The sequence below is a fragment of the Lithobates pipiens genome, unplaced genomic scaffold (genome assembly GCF_037356315.1).
Source record: "Lithobates pipiens isolate NorthernLeopardFrog02 unplaced genomic scaffold, aLitPip1_a1.2 Scaffold_30, whole genome shotgun sequence".
NCBI classification, from domain to species: domain Eukaryota; kingdom Metazoa; phylum Chordata; class Amphibia; order Anura; family Ranidae; genus Lithobates; species Lithobates pipiens.
The window spans coordinates 30,307,492-30,330,337 of record NW_027507791.1 but is presented as its reverse complement, the minus strand read 5'-3'; the positions used below and the strand labels follow the sequence as shown (position 1 = coordinate 30,330,337).

Sequence of the window (22,846 nt, the reverse complement as noted above, 5' to 3'; positions counted from 1 at the left end):
GACAGATAGAAGGATAGATGGACAAAGAGAGGGTTGGATGGATAGAAGGATGAATGGACAGATGGTTGGTTGGATGGGTGGATGGATGGACAAAAGGATGGAGAGCTGGATGGATGGACAGATGGACAAATAGTTGGATGAATAAAAGGATGAATGGACATACGGACGGACAGATGGTTCGATGGGTGATCAGACAGAAGGATGGAAGGGTGGATGGATGGGCAGATAGCAGAATTTCATGGATGGATGTAGAGGGGGATGGATGGATGTAGAGGAGGATGGATGGATGTAGGGGGGGGGTGGCTGTAGAAGGAGATGGATGGATGTAGAGGGGGATGGGTGGATGTAGAGAAGGGATGGATGGATGTAGGGGGGATGGCTGTAGAAGGGGATGGATGTAGAAGGGGATGGATGGATGTAGAGGAGGATGGATGGATGTAGAGGCGGATGGATGGAGGAAGAGGGGGGTGGATGGATGTAGAAGGGGATGGATGGCTGTAGAAGGGGATGGATGTAGAAGGGGATGGATGGATGTAGAGGAGGATGGATGGATGTAGAGGAGGATGGATGGATGTGGGGGGTGGCTGTAGAAGCAGATGGATGGATGTAGAGGAAGATGGGTGGATGTAGAGAAGGGATGGATGGATGTAGGGGGGGTGGCTGTAGAAGGGGATGGATGTAGAAGGGGATGGATGGATGTAGAGGAGGATGGATGGATGTAGAGGCGGATGGATGGAGGAAGAGGGGGGTGGATGGATGTAGAAGGGGATGGATGGCTGTAGAAGGGGATGGATGTAGAAGGGGATGGATGGATGTAGAGGAGGATGGATGGATGTAGAGGCGGATGGATGAATGTAGAGGGGGGGGGGGGGGGTGGATGGATGTAGAGGGGGATGGATGGATGTAGAGGGGGATGGATGGATGTAGAAGGGGATGGATGGATGTAGAGGGGGATGGATGGATGTAGAAGGGGATGGATGGATGTAGAGGGGGGGGATGGATGGATGTAGAGGGGGTGGATGAATGTAGGGGGGATGGATGGATGTAGAGGGGGATGGATGGATGTAGAAGGGGATGGATGGATGTAGAGGGGGATGGATTGATGTAGAAGGGGATGGATGGATGTAGGGGGGATGGATGGATGTAGGGGGGGATGGATGGATGTAGAAGATGATGGATGGATGTAGAGGGGGATGGATGGATGTAGGGGGGTGGATGGATGTAGAGGGGGATGGATGGATGTAGAGGGGGTGGATGAATGTAGGGGGGGTGGATGGATGTAAGAGGGGGATGGATGGATGTAGAAGATGATGGATGGATGTAGAGGGGGGATGGATGGATGTAGGGGGGATGGATGGATGGCTGTAGAAGGGGATGGATGGATGTAGAGAGGGGATGGATGTAGGGGGATGGATGGATGGATGTAGAGGGGGATGGATGGATGTAGAGGGGGTGGATGAATGTAGGGGGGGGTGGATGGATGTAGAGGGGGATGGATGGATGTAGAAGATGATGGATGGATGTAGAGGGGGATGGATGGATGTAGGGGGGATGGATGGATGGCTGTAGAAGGGGATGGATGGATGTAGAGAGGGGATGGATGGATGTAGGGGGATGGATGGATGGATGTAGGGGGGATGGATGGATGTAGGGGGGATGGATGAATGTAGGGGGGATGGATGGATGGATGTAGGGGGATGGATGTAGGGGGGGATGGATGGATGTAGAGGGGGATGGATGGATGTAGAGGGTGATGGATGGATGTAGGGGGATGGATGGATGTAGGGGGGATGGATGGATGTAGGGGGGTTGGATGGATGTAGGGGGGATGGATGGATGTAGGGGGATGGATGGATGTAGGGGGGATGGATGGATGGATGTTAGGGGGATGGATGGATGTAGAGGGGGATGGATGGATGTAGGGGGATGGATGGATGTAGGGGGGGATTTATGTATGTAGGGGGATGGATGGATGTAGAGGGGGATGGATGGATGTAGGGGGGATGGATGAATGTAGGGGGATGCATGGATGGATGTAGAGGGGATGGATGGATGGATGTAGGGGGGATGGATGGATGGATGTAGGGGGGATGGATGGATGTAGGGGGGATGGATGGATGTAGGGGGATGGATGGGTGGATGTAGAGGGGATGGATGGATGGATGTAGGGGGGATGGATGGATGGATGTAGGGGGGATGGATGGATGTAGGGGGGATGGATGGGTGGATGTAGGGGGGATGGATGACTGTAGGGGGGGTGGATGGATGTAGAGGGGGATGGATGGATGTAGGGGGGATGGATGGATGTAGGGGGGTGGATGGAGGTAGAGGGGGATGGATGGATGTAGGGGGATGGATGAATGTAGGGGGATGCATGGATGGATGTAGAGGGGATGGATGGATGGATGTAGGGGGGATGGATGGATGGATGTAGGGGGGATGGATGGATGTAGGGGGATGGATGGATGTAGGGGGGATGGATGGGTGGATGTAGAGGGGATGGATGGATGGATGTAGGGGGGATGGATGGATGGATGTAGGGGGGATGGATGGATGTAGGGGGGATGGATGGGTGGATGTAGGGGGGATGGATGACTGTAGGGGGGGGTGGATGGATGTAGAGGGGGATGGATGGATGTAGGGGGGATGGATGGATGTAGAGGGGGATGGATGGATGTAGGGGGGATGGATGGATGTAGAGGGGGATGGATGGATGGATGGATGGATGTAGGGGGATGGATGGATGGATGGATGGATGTAGGGGGGAGGGATGGATGGATGTAGTAAATTGTGGAATGCCCCATCTGTATGAAAGCTCCAGCGATTCTTCATATCACCCCCCCCCCCCCCCTCCTCTTTCCCCGTGTCCCCCCCTCCCCCTCCTTCTATTGTTTACATGGAGAAGTGATGATGTCACTGTGGTTACCCGGCAACCTTTACGGATAGATGTGGGCGAGTGGGTGGTTGCCAGGGAACGTGTTCTGGGGTTTCCATGGTAACTGAGCATCTGGCTCTGTGTGAATGATCCGCTGGAAGCATCTCTGTGGAAGAAGGGAGGGAACGGACTACGGGGCACAGACAGGAGGGGGGGGGATGAAAATGTCCTACCCTCCGCCAAATTATACCCCAAAACGATCCCTGCCCCCCCCCCCCATCCTGCGTGCCAGCCTCTGATCCCCAGCCTGGCACGCTGTACCGGGGGTTTCGCCCGTCTCCTAGCAACTGCAAGGACTGGATGTAGAGCTGGTTGCCATGGCAACTTTCCATCCTCCAGCATCAGGACCACAGTGTAACCCTGACAGTGCCACAGACATCCCCCCTCCCCCCCCCAGTATGGGCCACGTCCTCTCTTATGGCGGCTGGTGTAGTATGTGGTACCATTAATTTTATAGGAGCCATGCGTGGGGGAGGGGAGGGGGGAGGGCACCTCTGTGATCATCACAGCCTGGCATATATATTACACACCCAGACAGAAATAGGACAATCGTAGGAGGTGACATCACAAAGCCACACCCTCCCGACGCAATGTATCAATCCAGCACACCGAGACCCCGATATACAATGTAACATCCCCGGCCATGGACTATCTCCTACATATAGTGTACCGCAGTGACGCTGTGGTGGTCACGTGATGCGGTGTCCATGGATTGGATGGCAGGACTCTGATGATGTATTTGGGACGCCGAGTAAAATAAGACTCGGGAACGGTGTCACTTATGTGAGCCAGGAGGTCACCTTATTGGAGGATTCCATCTCTCTGTATAGAAGGGGGAGGGGAGTGAAATGATCAGTGATGGGGGAAGGAGAACCATACAGAAATGTTCGGGGAAACACCCTGAAAATTGGTTCTTCCGGAGTCTCCGCTCCTCAAATGTGACCACAGTGCAACTTCACCTACCCCGGGATTTACACACTTACCTTGTATTGCCTCTTTGTCAGGCTGAGTTCCCAGCTGAGTGTCAGGCCGGGTGTTGGGTTATGTGTCGGGTTGAATGTCAGGCTAAGCATCAAGCTTAGTGTTGGGCTGAGTATCAAGTTGAACATCAAGCTGAGTGTCAGGCCAGGTGTTGGGTTAAGTGTGTCAGGCCAGGTGTTGGGTTAAGTGTGTCAGGCCAGGTGTTGGGTTAAGTGTGTCAGGCCAGGTGTTGGGTTAAGTGTGTCAGGCCAGGTGTTGGGCTGAGTATCAAGCTGAGTGTTGGGTTGGGTGTCAGGCCAGGTGTCAGGCTGAATGTTGGCCCAACTGTTGAGTTGAGTGTCGGGCCATGTTTTGGGTTGAATATCAGGCTGAGTGTTGGGTTGGGTGTCAGGATAAGTGTTGGGTTGAGTGTCAGGCCATGTTTTGGGTTGAATATCAGGCTGAGTGTTGGGTTGGGTGTCAGGATAAGTGTTGGGTTGAGTGTCAGGCCAGGTGTTGGGCTGAATGTTGGCCCAACTGTTGAGTTTCAGGCCAGGTTTTGGGTTGAATATCAGGCTGAGTGTTGGGTTGAGTGTCAGGCCAGGTGTTGGGTTATGTGTCGGGTTGAATGTCAGGCTAAGCATCAAGCTTAGTGTTGGGCTGAGTATCAAGCTGAACATCAAGATGAGTGTCAGGCCAGGTGTTGGGTTAAGTGTGTCAGGCCAGGTGTTGTGCTGAGTATCAAGCTGAATGTTGGGTTCAGTATCAAGCTGAGTGTCGAGTTGAGTTTCAGGCCAGGTGTCAGGATGAATGTCGGCCCAACTGTTGAGTTGAGTGTCAGGCCAGGTGTCGGGCCAGGTTTTGGGTTGAATGTCAGGCTGAGTATCAAGCTGGGTGTTGGGTTGGGTTTCAGGCCAGGTGTTGGGTTGAGTATCAAGCTGAGTGTTGAGTTGAGTGTCAGGCCAGGTGTCAGGCTGAATGTTGGCCCAACTGTTGAGTTGAGTGTCAGGTTTAATGTTGGCCCAACTGTTGAGTTGAGTGTCAGACCAGGTGTTGGGTTATGTGTCGGGTTGAATGTCAGGCTAAGCATCAAGCTGAGTGTTGGGTTGAGTATCAAGCTGAGTGTTGGGTTGGGTGTCAGGCCAGGTGTCAGGCTGAATGTTGGCCCAACTGTTAAGTTGAGTGTCAGGCCAGGTGTTGGGTTATGTGTCGGGTTGAATGTCAGGCTAAGCATCAAGCTTAGTATTGGGCTGAGTATCAAGCTGAACATCAAGATGAGTGTCAGGTCAGGTGTTGGGTTAGGTGTGTCAGGCCAGGTGTTGGGCTGAGTATCAAGCTGAGTGTTGGGTTCAGTATCAAGCTGAGTGTCGAGTTGAGTTTCAGGCCAGGTGTCAGGCTGAATGTCGGCCCAACTGTTGAGTTGAGTGTCAGGCCAGGTGTCGGGCCAGGTTTTGGGTTGAATGTCAGGCTGAGTATCAAGCTGAGTGTTGGGCTGAGTATCAAGCTGAGTGTTGGGTTGGGTTTCAGGCCAGGTGTTGGGTTGAGCATCAGGCCAAGTGTTGGCCTTAGTATCAAGCTGAGCGTTGAGTGTCAGGCCAGGTGTCAGGCTGAATGTTGGCCTAACTGTTGAGTTGAGTGTCAGGTTTAATGTTGGCCCAACTGTTGAGTTGAGTGTCAGGCCAGGTGTTGGGTTATGTGTCAGGTTGAATGTCAGGCTAAGCATCAAGCTTAGTGTTGGGCTGAGTATCAAGCTGAGTGTTGGGTTGGGTGTCAGGCCAGGTGTCAGGCTGAATGTTGGCCCAACTGTTGAGTTGAGTGTCAGGCCAGTTGTTGGGTTATGTGTCAGGTTGAATGTCAGGCTAAGCATCAAGCTTAGTGTTGGGCTGAGTATCAAGCTGAACATCAAGATGAGTGCCAGGCCAGGTTTTGAGTTAAGTGTGTCAGGCCAAGTGGTGGGTTCAGTATCAAGCTGAGTGTTGAGCTGAGTGTCAAGCCAGGTGTCGGGCTGAATGTTGGCCCAACTGTTGAGTTGAATGTCAGGCCAGGTGTTGGGCCAGGTTTTGGGTTGAATGTCAGGCTGAGTATGAAGCTGAGTGTTGTACTGAGTATGAAGCTGAGTGTTGTACTGAGTATGAAGCTGAGAGTTGGGTGTCAGGCCAGGTGTTGGGTTGAGTATCAAGCCAAGTGTTGAGTTGGGTGTCAGGCCAACTGTTGAGTTGAGTGTCAATGTCAGGCCAGGTGTTGGGCCAGGTTTTGGGTTGAATGTCAGGCTGAGTATCAAGCTGAGTGTTGGGTTGGGTGTCAGGCCAGGTGTTGGGTTGGGTGTCAGGCCAGGTGTTGGGTTGAGTGTCAGGCCAGGTGGTGGGTTGAATGTCAGGCTGAGCATCAAGCTGAGTGTCAGATCAGGTATCAGGCTGAGTGTTGGGCTGAGTATCAAGCTGAGAGTTGGGTTGGGTGTCAGGCCAGGTGTCGAGTTGAATGTCGGCCCAACTGTTGAGTTGAGTGTCAGGCCAGGTGTTGGACCAGGTTTTGAGTTGAATGTCAGGCTGAGTATCAAGCTGAGTGTTGGGTTGGGTGTCAGGCCAGGTGTTGGGTTGAATGTCAGGCCAGGTGTTGGGTTGGGTGTCAGGCCAGGTGTTGGGTTGAATGTCAGGCCAGGTGTTGGGTTGAATGTCAGGCTGAGTATCAAGCTGAGTGTTGGGTTGGGTGTCAGGCCAGGTGTTGGGTTGAGTGTCAGGCCAGGTGTTGGGTTGAGTGTCGGGCTAGGTGTTGGGTTGAATGTCAGGCTGAGTATCAAGCTGAGTGTTGGGTTGGGTGTCGGGCCAGGTGTTGGGTTGAGTGTCAGGCCAGGTGTTGGGTTGAATGTCAGGCTGAGTATCAAGCTGAGTGTTGGGTTGGGTGTCGGGCCAGGTGTTGGGTTGAATGTCAGGCTGAGTATCAAGCTGAGTGTTGGGTTGGGTGTCGGGCCAGGTGTTGGGTTGAGTGTCAGGCCAGGTATTGGGTTGAATGTCAGGCTGAGTATCAAGCTGAGTGTTGGGTTGGGTGTCGGGCCAGGTGTTGGGTTGAGTGTCAGGCCAGGTGTTGGGTTGAATGTCAGGCTGAGTATCAAGCTGAGTGTTGGGTTGGGTGTCGGGCCAGGTGTTGGGTTGAATGTCAGGCTGAGTATCAAGCTGAGTGTTGGGTTGGGTGTCGGGCCAGGTGTTGGGTTGAGTGTCAGGCCAGGTGTTGGGTTGAATGTCAGGCTGAGTATCAAGCTGAGTGTTGGGTTGGGTGTCGGGCCAGGTGTTGGGTTGAGTGTCGGGCCAGGTGTTGGGTTGAGTGTCAGGCCAGGTGTTGGGTTGAGTGTCAGGCCAGGTGTTGGGTTGGGTGTCAGGCCAGGTGTTGGGTTGAGTGTCAGGCCAGGTGTTGGGTTGGGTGTCAGGCCAGGTGTTGGGTTGAATGTCAGGCTGAGCATCAAGCTGAGTGTCAGATCAGGTATCAGGCTGAGTGTTGGGCTGGGAGGCCGTCCTATCACCAGCCTGAGCTCACTGCTGATAAGAGACACTAAAGAACATATAACAGAGATGTTCCTGTGGTTCAGCACCCAATCCACATCCATCTCCCATCCTAATGCGACCCCACCCACTACACATCACATGACTCTGCACTTCCATGTTACAAGAGACTAACATGTTAAAGTAAGACCCCCTTTTGAAAGAAGATCTCTTTTAAGTCACTAGAGACTGCTAAAGACTCTGTCATGCTGCAATGTTACAGGAGACTGCTAGAGATGGTTGCTGTGTTACAAGGGACTGTTAGAGAACGCTGCAATGTTACAGGTAGTGATGAGCTCTGGTCTGTTCGGAGTAAGATCTGAACCAATGTGTTGGAGCCCTCCAAAAAGCTGTCACCATTACAGGCCAATCATCTGCAGGCGCGGCATTCCCCATCCGGCAGTCATATGTCTACAATGGGCGCATATCCATGCAGCTGCTAGGCGATCCTTTAGGGGGGACACATGATTGGCCCAAACAAGTGACAGCTTTCTGGTGGGCTGGTGTGTTCAGACCCGGGTCCAAACATGCCCAAGCTCATCTCTAGTGACAGGAAACTGCTAGAGGTTGGTGCAATGCTACAAGGGACTAAAAGAGATGGTTACTGCCAGCCCACTGTGGTCCTACAACCCTTCCCCCACATGCACCCATCAATGCCCATGTTAAGCCGCCCCCCATTGATATGATCAGTAGCACCTACCCTCCCTTTGCCTGCTTACATTTAGCTCCGCCTACATTGCTGGTCACGCGTGAGTGGGCCCCAACGGGCGATATCACCCAAAGCTCTTTGCAGGAGCCCGGCGGGTACTCCCCGGCGGGCGATGTCACCCAAAGCTCTTTTGCAGGACCCCGGCCTATACTCCCCGGCAGGCGATGTCACCCAAAGCTCTTTGCAGCAGGACCTCAGTGAAAAAAAATGTAGCTGGATAGCCGCACTCCAAAGTATTCAACTTTATTGCAAAAATATGATTAAAATCATGGCATCTAGGCTAATGTACAGACTAACTGCACAGCCGCTTGCAGCAGGACCCCTGCGGATAGGCCCCGGCGGGCGATGTCACCCAAAGCTCTTTTGCAGGACCCCAGTGGATACTCCCCGGCAGGCGATGTCGCCCAAAGCTTTTTTGCAGGAGCCCGGCGGATACTCCCCGGCGGGCGATGTCACCAAAAGCTCTTTGCAGGACCCCGGCGGCTCTTTGCAGGACCCCTGTGGATAGGCCCCGGCGGGCGATGTCACCCCAAGCTCTTTGCAGGACCCCGGCGGATACTCCCCGGCGGGCGATATCACCCCAAGGTCTTTGCAGGAGCCCGGCGGATACTCCCCGGCGGACGATGTCACCCAAAGCTCTTTGCAGGACCCCGGCGGATACTCCCCAGCGGGCGATGTCACCCCACAGACACAGAATATCTTTATATCCAGTACTCAGGTATTCTATCCACACCGACATTTATTTTCTGTCTTTCTTTCTTCTAGATGAACCGACCGATTCAAGTGAAACCAGCTGACAGCGAGAGCCGAGGAGGTAGGTGATCCCCCCCAACCAACCAATCAGAATCCTTCCATTTCCCACAATGCTCTGTGTGCACCCCTCTACTGTGTTCGATGTACACTTACCCGTCTCCTTCCAAACATTTTTCGACATGAAAGTGACATTTTTTAAATAAAGCTTTTTGATTTTCATTCCATTCCTTATTTTATACCCAGTGATGTCATCATTGGGCCTCTGTGCTTCTCTAAGCAATACAGGCAGATCATAGCTGGTGGGAGGAGCCGGCAGGGGGGCTGTAAATACCTTCCTGAAAACATCCCAGCCCCCTGCCCCAGTCCTGATGCAAGCAGTGGGAGGAGTTATGCAAATATCAATAATGCCCTTATGGGCAGGTATAAGTCTGGAGGAGTGGGTTGTTCGTAGGCAGGCTGTATTTGCATAGGTAACGCCCACATTCGATAATGCTCCTCCAGGATTGGAAGAACTGAAATCCAATGAATGAAAAGGAAGTGCTCTTAGTCCTGATACATGCAGTGGGAGGAGTTATGCAAATATAAATAATGCTCTTATGGGCGGGTATCAGTCTGGAGGAATGGGTTGTTCGTAGGCAGGCTGTATTTGCATAGGTAACGCCCACATTCGATAATGCTCCTCCAGCATTGGAAGAACTGAAATCCAATGAATGAAAAGGAAGGGCTCTAAGTCTTGATACAAGCAGTGGGAGGAGTTATGCAAATATCAATAATGCCCTTATGGGCTGGTATCAGTCTGGAGGAGTGGGTTGTTCGTAGGCAGGCTGTATTTGCATAGGTAACGCCCACATTCGATAATCCTCCCCCATGATTGGAAGAACTGAAATCCAATGAATGGAAGCGCTCTAAGTCCTGATACAAGCAGTGGGAGGGGTTATGCAAATATCAGAATGTATTGATGAGTGGGCGTCAGTCTGGAGGAGTGGGCATTCCTAGGCAGGCTAGGTAACGCCCACATGTGATTCTGAGCCTCCATAATGGACACAACTGAGGTCCAATGAATGAAAAGGGGGGGGGGCTAGATGTTGCTGGATGTCCTCCAGCCTGGAAATGAGGCGGGCTCTATGTGACTTGCATGTCCAAAGTCACCAGTACAATCCCATGATTCTCTAGCCTGCTTATGTGCGCCATGACGTCACGTCACATCAGTAGACACGCAGCGTCGGTTGAGGGGTGTGGTCTTTGCATGAGGTGACCTCCCAACTCCCCTACTCATCAAATGAGCACCGTTCGACCTCGAGTCTCACCTCCTCTTTTATTTCTCTCCGTTACCTAGAGGACCGCAAGCTGTTCGTGGGCATGCTGGGAAAGCAGCAGACGGACGAGGACGTCCGCAGGATGTTTGAACCCTTCGGGAACATAGACGAGTGTACGGTCCTTCGGGGGCCGGATGGGACCAGCAAAGGTATCTACGAGCCTGGAGGGGCGTGGCCTTACTTCAAATTTAAAGGGCAACTCCGGGCAAATTCTCAAACCCCGCCCCTTTTTTTGGAGCCAACAATGCAAACGCAAAGCCTGATTTTTTTTTTTCTGCATTTGCATGGAGTTCGCCCCTTAAAGTGTACCGGTCACTTAAAGTGGAGCGGCCATTTTTATTTAATTTTTTGGCCTACGTCCCGTCTTCCCGCTTTGGGGGCGGAGTGGAGCTTTTAATACCCTACCACCCCGCCCCTTGGGGGAGGTGGCCCACAGGTGACGCGTTTTTTTTTTTTCCGGCCATTTTGTTGTGTGATCACTGTGCTGCGGTGCTGCCCCCTTGTGTCGTGTAGTAATGTGGTATCTCCCCGCGCTTAGGTTGTGCATTTGTGAAGTATCAGACACATTCAGAGGCGCAGGCGGCCATCAACGCGCTCCACGGGAGTCGGACACTGCCGGTAAGACAACAAGGGACTCCACCCCCCATCCCCCCCCCATGTAGATGTGTGCTTACTTAGTGGAGGTTGTGTGTGTGTGTGGTGGTGGTGGTGGCGGCGGCGGCGGCGGCCATGATGGTCCAGCCAATTGATCTTCCTGCTGGGTAGTCACGTGACACATTTCGGTGGTGCGTCACGTCCCTCCGCCCCCCCCCTGCTAACGCCAGTCCGCCCTCTCATTTCCCTGCAGGGAGCCTCCTCCAGCCTGGTGGTGAAATTCGCTGACACGGAGAAGGAGCGGGGGCTGCGCCGGATGCAGCAAGTGGCCAATCAGCTCGGCATGTTCAGCCCCATCGCTCTTCAGTTCGGGGCGTACAGCGCCTACACACAGGCAGTAAGTGACCAGGTGAATACAGTGCCCTCTTCTATACCAAAATTTTATCTATGTGTATGATGCATGACCGTGTCTCACTGTGACATCATCATCCCCACCATCATCAAAAATGCATGCTCCTCCCCCCTCACACCAAAGTGGAATGGATGTCTCCACCCATGTTGACCTTTGAACCCCTGATTGCTCCTATTTCGACTTAAAATTTGAGAAAATTTGCAATTCTCAGACTCTCGGGGACGCGTACCGGTTCTGGAGTGACCCGGGAGGTCATATGTGGTTCAGGAGAAGAACGGCTTCCATCTGAGGCCCCTCCTACATTTCCCAAATTCCCTTTAGACCTTTAATAAATTCAAAATGTAGCAATATGTGAAAGGCCAAAAAAAATAAAAAATGTTGTAGCCCAATTTTGTAAATTTTGTAGCACTTAATGGTCTCCTACATCATTGTGGACAATTTTGGGTACGTACCCGAGTGACCTTCATCTCATTTCAAGGTTTGATGAATGTTATTGGACGTCACCGTCCCTTATTTTTAGCAGCAACAGTCACATTTAAAACGTATTAACATTTAAAAGGAAAAAAAATACAATTTTGTAGTCCAATTTTGTAAATTTTGTAGCACTTAATGGTTACCAACATCAACGTTGACAATTTTGGATACATATCCGGGTGACGTTCATCTCCATTCAAGTTTTGATGATCGTTATTGGCCTCGACTAGACATGTGCAGAATGAAAACAAATTTTTTATTTAATCATTTTGTAGTGTTAAATTCGTTCAGTTTGTTTTTTCGGAATTTGTTTAGTTTAGTTTCATTTATTCGAATATGACTGAATCGAAAAGTATCGAATCGGCATTCGATTTCAAATTTAATTGATTTGAAATTCGAATTTCAGAAGAAAGTTCTATTCTTTCTATTTGATTCTATTCTTTTATCTTCTATTCTATTTTATTCTATTAATTAATTTTTTATTATATTCTAATCTATCTTTTTTTTCTATTCCCTTATTTTCTATTCTATTTTTTCCTATTCTATTTAAATCTATTCTGCTTTTTTTTATATATTCTATTCAAATATATTATATCCCCTTATTTTCTATTCTTTTTTATTCTATTCTTTTATTTTCTATGCTATTATAATCTAGTCTATTTTTTTCTATTCTATTCTAATCATTTTTTTTCTATACAAATCTATTATATTCCCTTATTTTCTATTTTATTCTATTGTTTTATTTTCTATGCTATTATAATCTATTCAATTTTTTTCTACTCTATTCCCTTATTTTCTATTCTATTTTATTTCCTATTCTATTTAAATCTATTCTGCTTTTTTATATTCTATTCAAATTAATTATATCCCCTTATTTTCTATTCTTTTTTATTCTATTCTTTTATTTTCTATGCTATTATAATCTAGTCTATTTTTTTCTATTCTATTCTAATCTATTATTTTTTTTCTATACAAATCTATTCTATTCCCTTATTTTCTATTTTATTCTATTGTTTTATTTTCTATGCTATTATAATCTATAAAAAAAATTCTACTCTATTCCCTTATTTTCTATTCTATTTTATTTCCTATTTTATTTAAATCTATTCTGCTTTTTTTTATATTCTATTCAAATATATTATATCCCCTTATTTTCTATTCTTTTTTATTCTATTCTTTTATTTTCTATGCTATTACAATCTAGTCTATTTTTTCTATTCTATTCTAATCAATTTTTTTTTCTATACAAATCTATTCTATTCCCTTATTTTCTATTTTATTCTATTGTTTTATTTTCTATGCTATTATAATCTATTCAATTTTTTTCTACTCTATTCCCTTATTTTCTATTCTATTTTATTTTCTATTCTATGCCCTTATTTTCTATTCTATTTAAATCGATTCTGATTTTTTTTTTCTATTCTAATCTATTCTATTATTTCTATTCTATTTCCTTATTTTCTATTTTATTCTATTGTTTTATTTTCTATTCTAATCTATTATTTTCTATTCTATCATTTTCTATTCTATTCCCATATTTTCTATTTTTATTCTATTGTTTTATTTTCTATTCTAATCTATTATTTTCTATTCTATCATTTTCTATTCTAATCTATTATTTTCTATTTTATTCTATTGTTTTATTTTCTATTCTAATCTATTATTTTCTATTCTATTATTTTATTTTTCTATTCTAACTTATTCTATTTTATTTTCTATTCTATTCCCTTATTTTCTATTTTATTTAAATATATTCTGCTTTTTTTTTTCTATTCTAATCTATTCTATTCCCTTATTTTCTATTTTTTTTTTCTAATCAATTTTTTTTTCTATTCAAATCTATTCTATTTTTTTATAGTCTAATCTATTCTATTCTATTTTATTTTATAGTTTACTTTAATCTGTTTTATTCTATTCGAATTTCAGAAGACGGCCGTGTTCTAGCACTATAGTCTTTGAAGGAAATCAGCGATATATTTATATTCCAAATTAGTTGAAATTTCTTTACTATTGCAATTCGGATGCATCCTCATCCGAATTTCGATTCGGGGCGAGGCGGGGCGCACATGTCTAGACTTGACCAGCATTATTTTTAGCAGCAACAGTCACATGACTGAAAATCAGGATCATTATATGAAATAAAATTTGGTGAATTTATTTTTTGTTGACCCGCAGAACATTGTGACGTCCCCTCCCAATATCATTGGTGTTCACCTGCTCAGCATGACATCATTGAATGTTACACAGTGACATCATTTCCTGCTTGTGACATCATCCCCCAACTCACCCTTCATCTCCTGTGACATCAGTATCGCCCCCTCCCCACATTGTCCATGTCCTCCAATGGTCTTGGAAAGCTCTTCATCTTGTGTTGTGGCGCGCGGTCGATCGTCTTGCTGTTGTCTCACACCGGTTTGTGTTTTTTCATCCCCCCGCAGCTTATGCAGCAGCAGGCCGCCCTGGTGGCCGCGCACAGTGCTTACCTCAACCCCATGGCCACCATGGCCGCCGTCCAGATGCAGCAAATGGCGACAATCAACCCCAACGGGATCATAACCACTCCCATCACCCCAATTACCCCCATCACGTCCTCTTCAGGTGAGAACCGGGCTCCGACTGCTTAGACCCAGGAAAGAACTTAGAGGATTCTGGGAGTGCGGGGTGACACAGGTCTTCCTTGTCGTATAGATCAGTGGTCTCCAAACTGCAGCAACGGGGGGGGGGGGGGGGGCGGATGTCGCCCTTTGTTTGCCTTTATCTGGCCCCTGGGGCACTATTCCTCCCACTGACACCAACAGTGGGGCATATCTCCTCCTACCACTGACACCAATGATTGAGGATTATTCCTCCTACTGATACCAATGATGGGGCACTATTCCTTCCACTAACACCAATAATTGGGGATAATGCCTCCCCCTGACACCAATGATGGGGCACTTTTCCTTACACATCATCAATGGGGCACTGTTCCTCCCATTGACACCATCGATGGAGCACTATTCCTCCCACTGACACCAACAATGGGGCACGATTCCTCCCACTGACACCAACGATGGGGCACGATTCCTCCCACTGACACCAACAATGGGGCATGATTCCTCCCACTGACACCAACGATGGGGCACGATTCCTCCCACTGACACCAACGATGGGGCACGATTCCTCCCACTGACACCAACAATGGGGCATGATTCCTCCCACTGACACCAACGATGGGGCACGATTCCTCCCACTGACACCAACGATAGGGAACGATTCCTCCCACTGACACCAACGATGGGGCACTATTCCTCCCACTAACACCAATGATGGGGCACTATTCCTCCCACTAACACCAATGATGGGGCACTATTCCTCCCACTAACACCAATGATGGGGCACTATTCCTTCCACTAACACCAATAATTGGGGATAATGCCTCCCCCTGACACCAATGATGGGGCACTTTTCCTTACACATCATCGATGGGGCACTGTTCCTCCCATTGACACCATCGATGGAGCACTATTCCTCCCACTGACACCAACAATGGGGCACTATTCCTCCCACTGACACCAACAATGGGGCACTATTCCTCCCACTGACACCAACGATGGGGCACGATTCCTCTCACTGACACCAACGATGGGGCACTATTCCTCCCACTAACACCAATGATGGGGCACTATTCCTCCCACTGACACCATCGATGGGGCACTATTCCTCCCACTGACACCATCGATGGGGCACTATTCCTCCCACTGACACCACCGATGGGGCAATATTCCTCCCACTGACACCAATGATGGGTACTATTCCTCCCACTGACACCAACGATGGGGCACGATTCCTCTCACTGACACCAACGATGGGGCACTATTCCTCCCACTAACACCAATGATGGGGCACTATTCCTCCCACTGACACCATCGATGGGGCACTATTCCTCCCACTGACACCAATGATGGGGCACTATTCCTCCCACTGACACCACCGATGGGGCAATATTCCTCCCACTGACACCAACGATGGGTACTATTCCTCCCACTGACACCATCGATGGGGCACTATTCCTCCCACTGACACCACCGATGGGGCAATATTCCTCCCACTGACACCAACGATGGGGCACTATTCCTCCCACTGACACCAATGATGGGCACTATTCTTCCCACTGACACCAATAAAGGGGCATCATTACCAACACCGGGACATTTTCTACTCCCACTGGCCACAGTCCAGCCCTTGTAAAGTCTGAAGGGTAGTAAACTGGCCCTTTGTTAAGAAAGTTTGGAGACCGCTGGTATAGAGCACCCATTTTCAGATGTTCAGCTAGAAATGTGTTAGTTCCGGTGCTGCCAATAATGAAATATTTATTTCTACGGAGAGAGTAGAGAAATTTGGTAGTACAGAGAGAAGAACCTTCTCAGCTGGGGATTTTGGAATAGTAGGCCATGGAACATTTCCCTTTAGAAAGTAGAAACAATTTATAGACAGGTAACATTTTTAGCAGACATTTCCTGAAATACAAATATATCAAACCCTCTTTCCTGGTGAGTACCAAATTTTGAGATTTCCTTGAGAACTCCCAACGGGTGGGAAATTCAGGAGATCCAGAAACCAGAACGTTTTTCCTTAGAAAGGAAAATTTTTGGATGTAAGGAGTAGAACGTTCTTTGTTCCCAAACAAAATTGTCGTCCTTTTTTTTCCCCCACAAATATCCCCCAAAAAAAAATATTAAAAAAAAAGTTTTTCCTCAGTTTAGGCCAATTAGGCCAACACCATTTTGGGACCATTGTCATTTATACAGCAATCAGTGCTATTTAAATGCACTGATTCCTATGTAAATGACACTGGCAGCGAAGGAGTTAACCACTAGGGGGCAGTGTAGGGGTTATGTATGACGTTATGTGGTTTTTTTTATTGTAGGGGGGCGTGTCCTGGCATGTGACGTCACTGATCGTCCTTCCCTATAAAAGGGAAGAGACGATCGGTGACAGCCACACAGGGAAGCACGGGGGAGAGGTTTGTTTACACAGACCTCTCCTCGTTCTTCAGCTCTGTGACCCGATCGCGGAACACCAGCGGTGATCGGGTCCGCTGGTCTCACGGCCACGGTCACGGAGCACAGGACCGGGTCGGCAGTGTGCTGCCGCCGGCAGCACGCTCCTGTCCCATGGCTGGGCACTTAAAAAGCAACGTATAGGTACGTGCTTGTGCCCAGCCGTGCCATTCTGCCAATGTAGATCGGCGTGAGGCGGTCTTTAAGTGGCTAAAAAAAACCTTCTCAGTTGGGTACTTTGTTAGGGTAGACCTTGGAAAATTTAAAAATTCATGTAAAATGTAAACGATTTCCTTTTTTTCTGGCGAGTTCCAAATTCTAAGACGTCTCCCAAAATTAGAAGACAGAAATTTGGTAGTGCAATGTAAAAAACCTTTGGGTATTTTGGAAGGGTTGGTCATGGAAAATTTTAAAATTAAGGTAAAATTTACAATTTAGACATTTCCTTCTTTCTGGTGAGTTCCAGATTCTAAGACGTCTCCCAAAATTAGAAGACAGAAATTTGGTAGTGCAATGTAAAAAAACCTTTTCGGTATTTTGGAAGGGTTGGCCATGGAAAATTTTAAAATTAAGGTAAAATTTACAATTTTGACATTTCCTTCTTTCTGGTGAGTTCCAGATTCTAAGACGTCTCCCAAAATTAGAAGACAGAAATTTGGTAGTGCAATGTAAAAAAACCTTTTTCGATATTTTGGAAGGGTTGGCCATGGAAAATTTTAAAATTAAGGTAAAATTTACAATTTAGACATTTCCTTCTTTCTGGTGAGTTCCAGATTCTAAGACGTCTCCCAAAATTAGAAGACAGAAATTTGGTAGTGCAATGTAAAAAAACCTTTTCCGTATTTTGGAAGGGTTGGCCATGGAAAATTTTAAAATGAAGGTAAAATTTACAATTTAGACATTTCCTTCTTTCTGGCGAGTTCCAGATTCTAAGACGTCTCCCAAAATTAGAAGACAGAAATTTGGTAGTGCAATGTAAAAAAACCTTTTCGGTATTTTGGAAGGTTTGGCCATGGAAAATTTTAAAATTAAGGTAAAATTTACAATTTAGACATTTCCTTCTTTCTGGTGAGTTCCAGATTCTAAGACGTCTCCCAAAATTAGAAGACAGAAATTTGGTAGTGCAATGTAAAAAAACCTTTTCGGTATTTTGGAAGGGTTGGCCATGGAAAATTTTAAAATTAAGGTAAAATTTACAATTTTGACATTTCCTTCTTTCTGGTGAGTTCCAGATTCTAAGACATCTCCCAAAATTAGAAGACAGAAATTTGGTAGTGCAATGTAAAAAAAACTTTTTCGATATTTTGGAAGGGTTGGCCATGGAAAATTTTAAAATTAAGGTAAAATTTACAATTTTGACATTTCCTTCTTTCTGGTGAGTTCCAGATTCTAAGACGTCTCCCAAAATTAGAAGACAGAAATTTGGTAGTGCAATGTAAAAAAACCTTTTCCATATTTTGGAAGGGTTGGCCATGGAAAATTTTAAAATGAAGGTAAAATTTACAATTTAGACATTTCCTTCTTTCTGGCGAGTTCCAGATTCTAAGACGTCTCCCAAAATTAGAAGACAGAAATTTGGTAGTGCAATGTAAAAAAAACTTTTCGGTATTTTGGAAGGGTTGGCCATGGAAAATTTTAAAATTAAGGTAAAATTTACAATTTAGACATTTCCTTCTTTCTGGTGAGTTCCAGATTCTAAGACGTCTCCCAAAATTAGAAGACAGAAATTTGGTAGTGCAATGTAAAAAACCTTTGGGTATTTTGGAAGGATTGGCCATGGAAAATTTTTAAATTAAGGTAAAATTTACAATTTAGACAATTTCCTTCTTTCTGGTGAGTTCCAGATTCTAAGACGTCTCCCAAAATTAGAAGACAGAAATTTGGTAGTGCAATGTAAAAAAAAAAGAACCTTTGGGTATTTTGGAAGGGTTGGCCATGGAAAAATTGTAAAATTAAGGTAAAATTTACAATTTTGACATTTCCTTCTTTCTGGTGAGTTCCAGATTCTACGATGTCTCCCGGAATTCCAAGAGAGAAATTTGGTAGTGTAAAAGGAACCTTTGGGTATTTTTGATAGAGTTGGCCATGGAAAATTTCAAAAATAAAGTACAATTTATACAATGTAGACATTTTCTGAAACACAAATATTTCAAACCTTCTTTCCTGGTGAGTTCCAAATTCTGAGATTTCTTCCAAATGGGTGGGCAATTCAAGAGATCCAGAAATCAGAAAGTTTCTCCTGGGAAAGAAAATCTTGGACATAAGGAGAGTAGAACGTTCCCTGTGCCTAATTCTCTAAAAAAAAAAAAGTTTAAAAAGTAGGAAACATATCTAATTTTGAACTTTGCACAAACCTACCTTTTAGGCCTACAAACACCTCACCCATCTGGAGTCTATAATGACTTAACGTTAAAAGACGAGGACACCATTATTAGACTTCAACTGATGGGTTCCATATAATGCTATAACATTAACATTGATATCAAATATCTAACAAGCAACACTACGGTAGCGATTTCCCCATCTGAAGACCATCTGAAGACCATTTATTATACAAAAAACATAAAATACCAAGGTCTAACAACCTCTAATAAAATCCCACCAAAGAAGGAGTGCCCTCCTTTGTGCAGTTTTGACGGTACTGTCAATTCATCCCAAACAGTCAGTCAACACGAATAGAGGGCCATGTGGGCAATGTCAAGGGACTGAGTTAGCACTATGGATAGTATACATCATGAGGCCGTGAAGAAAGCATATGCATTCGCATTGCATAATGTAGGCCTAAAGGTGGGTTTATTCACTATTGGCCAAGTCCAGTGATGGCGAACCTTGGCACCCCAGATGTTTTGGAACTACATTTCCCATGATGCTCATCTTCACTACAGAATGCCGGAGCATCATGGGAAATGTAGTTCCAAAACATCTGGGGTGCCGAGGTTCACCATCACTTGCCTAGTCCCTTAAGTCCCTAAAGTAGTACAGAAAGGGACTATTGTCCTAGTCCCTTAAGTAGTACAGAAAGATCTTCCTCATATTACCTTTGCTTCTGCAATCATATTGTCATTTCAACACGTGGTCCCGTAAATTCTCCACCAAGCAAGGACTTCAAACTCCTCCCGGATTAGACCCAAAGGCTGCCCCTTTGGGCCCAAAAATTTGCCATGTATTCATGGGAGAACTTCTCCCACAGTTGGACAATGATGTTTAGGAAATCCTACAATGCCTAAATGTTCATTTCACATGACGTACGTTGAGGTCCTAAGTGGTGGCCTTAGTTCTGGCGCCCAATGCGAGGCTGTACGTGTCAGCCAAGTCTTCTCATTCAACACCAATACCTGCCCTCACACATGTCCACTAGTTCCCACAGGTGCTCCAAAAGCTTGTGGAAAGCCTTCACAGAAGAGAGGAGGCTGTTATAACCACAAAGGGGAGGGGGGGCAACTCCATATTTATGGCCGTGGTTTTGGAGTAGGATGTCCAACAAGCTGATATAGATGTGATGGAGAGATGTCCATAACGTTTGGTCATATGAAGTAGAAAGTTTCTCTTAGGAAAGTAGGGCATTCTAGGAGTTCAGATCAGTGTCATATCCGTGAAGGTTTTCGGGGTATAACCAGGGCTGGACTGGGACAGAAATTTGGCCCTGGACTTCATCCAGACCGGCCCACTTACATTTTGAGTGTCCCATCAGCACCCCCTTACATCAGAGTGTCCCATTACCAGCCCCTTACATCAGAGTGTCCCATTACCAGCCCCCTTACATCAGAGTGTCCCATCAGCACCCCCTTACATCAGAGTGTCCCATGAGCAGCCCCCTTACATCAGTGTCCCATCAGCACCCCCTTACATCAGAGTGTCCCATCACCAGCCCCTTTACAACAGAGTGTCCCATCAGCACCCCCTTACATCAGAGTGTCCCATTACCAGCCCCCTTAAATCGAAGTGTCCCATCAGCAGCCCCCTTACATCAGAGTGTCCCATCGGCAGCCCCCTTACATCAGAGTGTCCCATCGGCAGCCCCCTTACATCAGAGTGTCCCATCGGCAGCCCCTTACATCAGATTGTCCCATCGGCAGCCACTTACATCAGATTGTCCCATCGGCAGCCCCCTTACATCAGAGTGTCCCATCACCAGCCCCTTACATCAGAGTGTCCCATCACCAGCCCCCTTACATCAGAGTGTCCCATCGGCAGCCCCCTTACATCAGAGTGTCCCATCGGCAGCCCCCTTACATCAGAGTTGCCCATCGGCAGCTCCCTTACATCAGAGTGTCCCATCAGCAGCCCCCTTACATCAGAGTGTCCCATTGGCAGCCCCCTTACACCAGAGTGTCCTATCACCAGCTCCCTTACATCAGAGTTGCCCATCGGCAGCCCCCTTACATCAGAGTGTCCCATCAGCAGCCCCCTTACATCAGAGTTGCCCATTGGCAGCCCCCTTACATCAGAGTATCCCATCAGCAGCCTCCTTACATCAGAGTGTCCTATCACCAGCCCCCTTACATCAGAGTGGCCCACTGAGCCATCGGCCCACCGGGAAACTCCCGGTAGTCCCGATGGCCAGTACATGCCTGGGTATAACTGGTAAGTATTTGGGGGGAAGAGCAGCTAGAGTAGGGTATTTTACTTTAATGGCATAACTGGTAGTGGTCACGTTCAGCTGGACCTGTTTTAGAATATTGAAGACGTTTCACCACTCATCCAAGCAGTTCCTATAATTGAAAAAGTTACCCAAATGAGCGTCAAAAACATCTTTTACATTGAAGCAAAAAAAAAAAATCCAATTATATGTGACTAACTACTATATATTTGATATTCTCGAAGTCATAGACAATATCTCTGGGATGATTTGTGATCAGGAACGTTACCTTGCCCTATCACACGAGGCACAAATGGACATCTACCGATGTAACGGCAGCTCAACGTGTGTTCGTTCTGTCTGCGCAGGTACCAGTACACCTCCCACTCTTGCAGCCACACCAGTATCAGCCATCCCTGCCACATTGGGAGTTAACGGCTATAGCGCAGTGCCCACGCAGAGCAGCGTTCAGCCCAGCTCGGAGGCTATCTACACCAATGGCCTTCACCCGTACCCAGGTAATACCGGTATGTATGATATTCCCCCCACGTTAGTCTACCTGCTATGCCTTGGCAAAAAAAGTCTTCATGGAATGCTCTATTGTCTTATTCCTGCAGCCCAGAGTCCAGTGACCCAACTGGACCCTCTACAGCAAGCCTACGCCGGCATGCAGCACTACACAGGTAAACAGGTGTTTTACGTGAAAGGGAATATTGCAGGAACTGGACTACATCTTTATTTGAGGGGTGCTTGTGATACCTGAGCTTATTTTTAGTTGGCAGCAAGTAGGGTTGAAACCAATAAGGCAAGGGAATGCACCTAACTAAGGCTTTTTTTTCAGCAGGAATGTGGGGGGGGGGGGGGAGGACGCAGTTCTGGCACCTCCAGCACTGAATGTATGCAATGGCAAGGGCTGCTGGGGTGTGCTGGAGGGAATGTTGATGCTAGATGCTGGGGGCTCTATTGTTGTGGGGGATCTTATGTTGCTGGGGGGATCAGTTGTTGAGGGGGGGTCTACTGTTAGGGGACAGGTCTACTGATGTTGGCTGCTGGGAGATCTATGGTTTCTAGGTGGTCTGTTGTTGATGGTGGGAGTCTATTGTTACTGGGGGGTCAGTTAGTTGTTGAAGGGGGTCTACTGTTGAAGAAGGGGGGTCTACGGATGTTGGCTGCAGGATATCTATTGTTTCAGGGAAGGGGTCTATTGATGCTGGGTGGATTTATTGTTGCTAGGGGGGGTGGGGTATTGTTGCTTGGGGTGGATCTATTTTTGTTGGCTGCAGGGGATCTATTTTACTGCTTTTCTTGTTATCATTAACACATCCCATATAAATTACTTAGCACTACAAAATTATACTTTGTTCTGTATTCTCTTAAAGGGGCAGTACTGGGAGGTGGGTAGGTGGTGGAATGAAGGCATGGTGCTCAGAGGTGGGTAGGGGGCGGAGCAAAGGGGTGTCTTGGAAGGGGGGGTACTTGCACCTATTCGCTGAGATAAAAAAGCCTAGCACCTAACCATATATGCCTAGCACTGTACCA

General features: G+C 47.0%; 1 protein-coding gene across 8 annotated transcripts in view; it reads left to right on the top strand.

The window, feature by feature from the left end:
* Positions 1–22,846, top strand: part of LOC143942557 (CUGBP Elav-like family member 3-A) — an 82,043-nt gene that overhangs the window by 38,853 nt on the left and 20,344 nt on the right. For 2 of the 8 annotated variants that reach the window (XM_077463895.1, XM_077463894.1), the window contains exons 3-9: positions 8,903–8,951; positions 10,227–10,355; positions 10,745–10,824; positions 11,054–11,209; positions 14,125–14,284; positions 21,553–21,834; positions 21,925–21,990. In XM_077463895.1, coding sequence (XP_077320021.1) covers positions 8,903–8,951; positions 10,227–10,355; positions 10,745–10,824; positions 11,054–11,209; positions 14,125–14,284; positions 21,553–21,834; positions 21,925–21,990 — 922 coding nt within the window. Of the gene's footprint in view, positions 1–8,902; positions 8,952–10,226; positions 10,356–10,744; positions 10,825–11,053; positions 11,210–14,124; positions 14,285–21,552; positions 21,991–22,846 lie in introns of all 8 variants that reach the window. The other 6 variants (XM_077463897.1, XM_077463896.1, XM_077463901.1 and 3 more) reach the window with 6 other exon arrangements.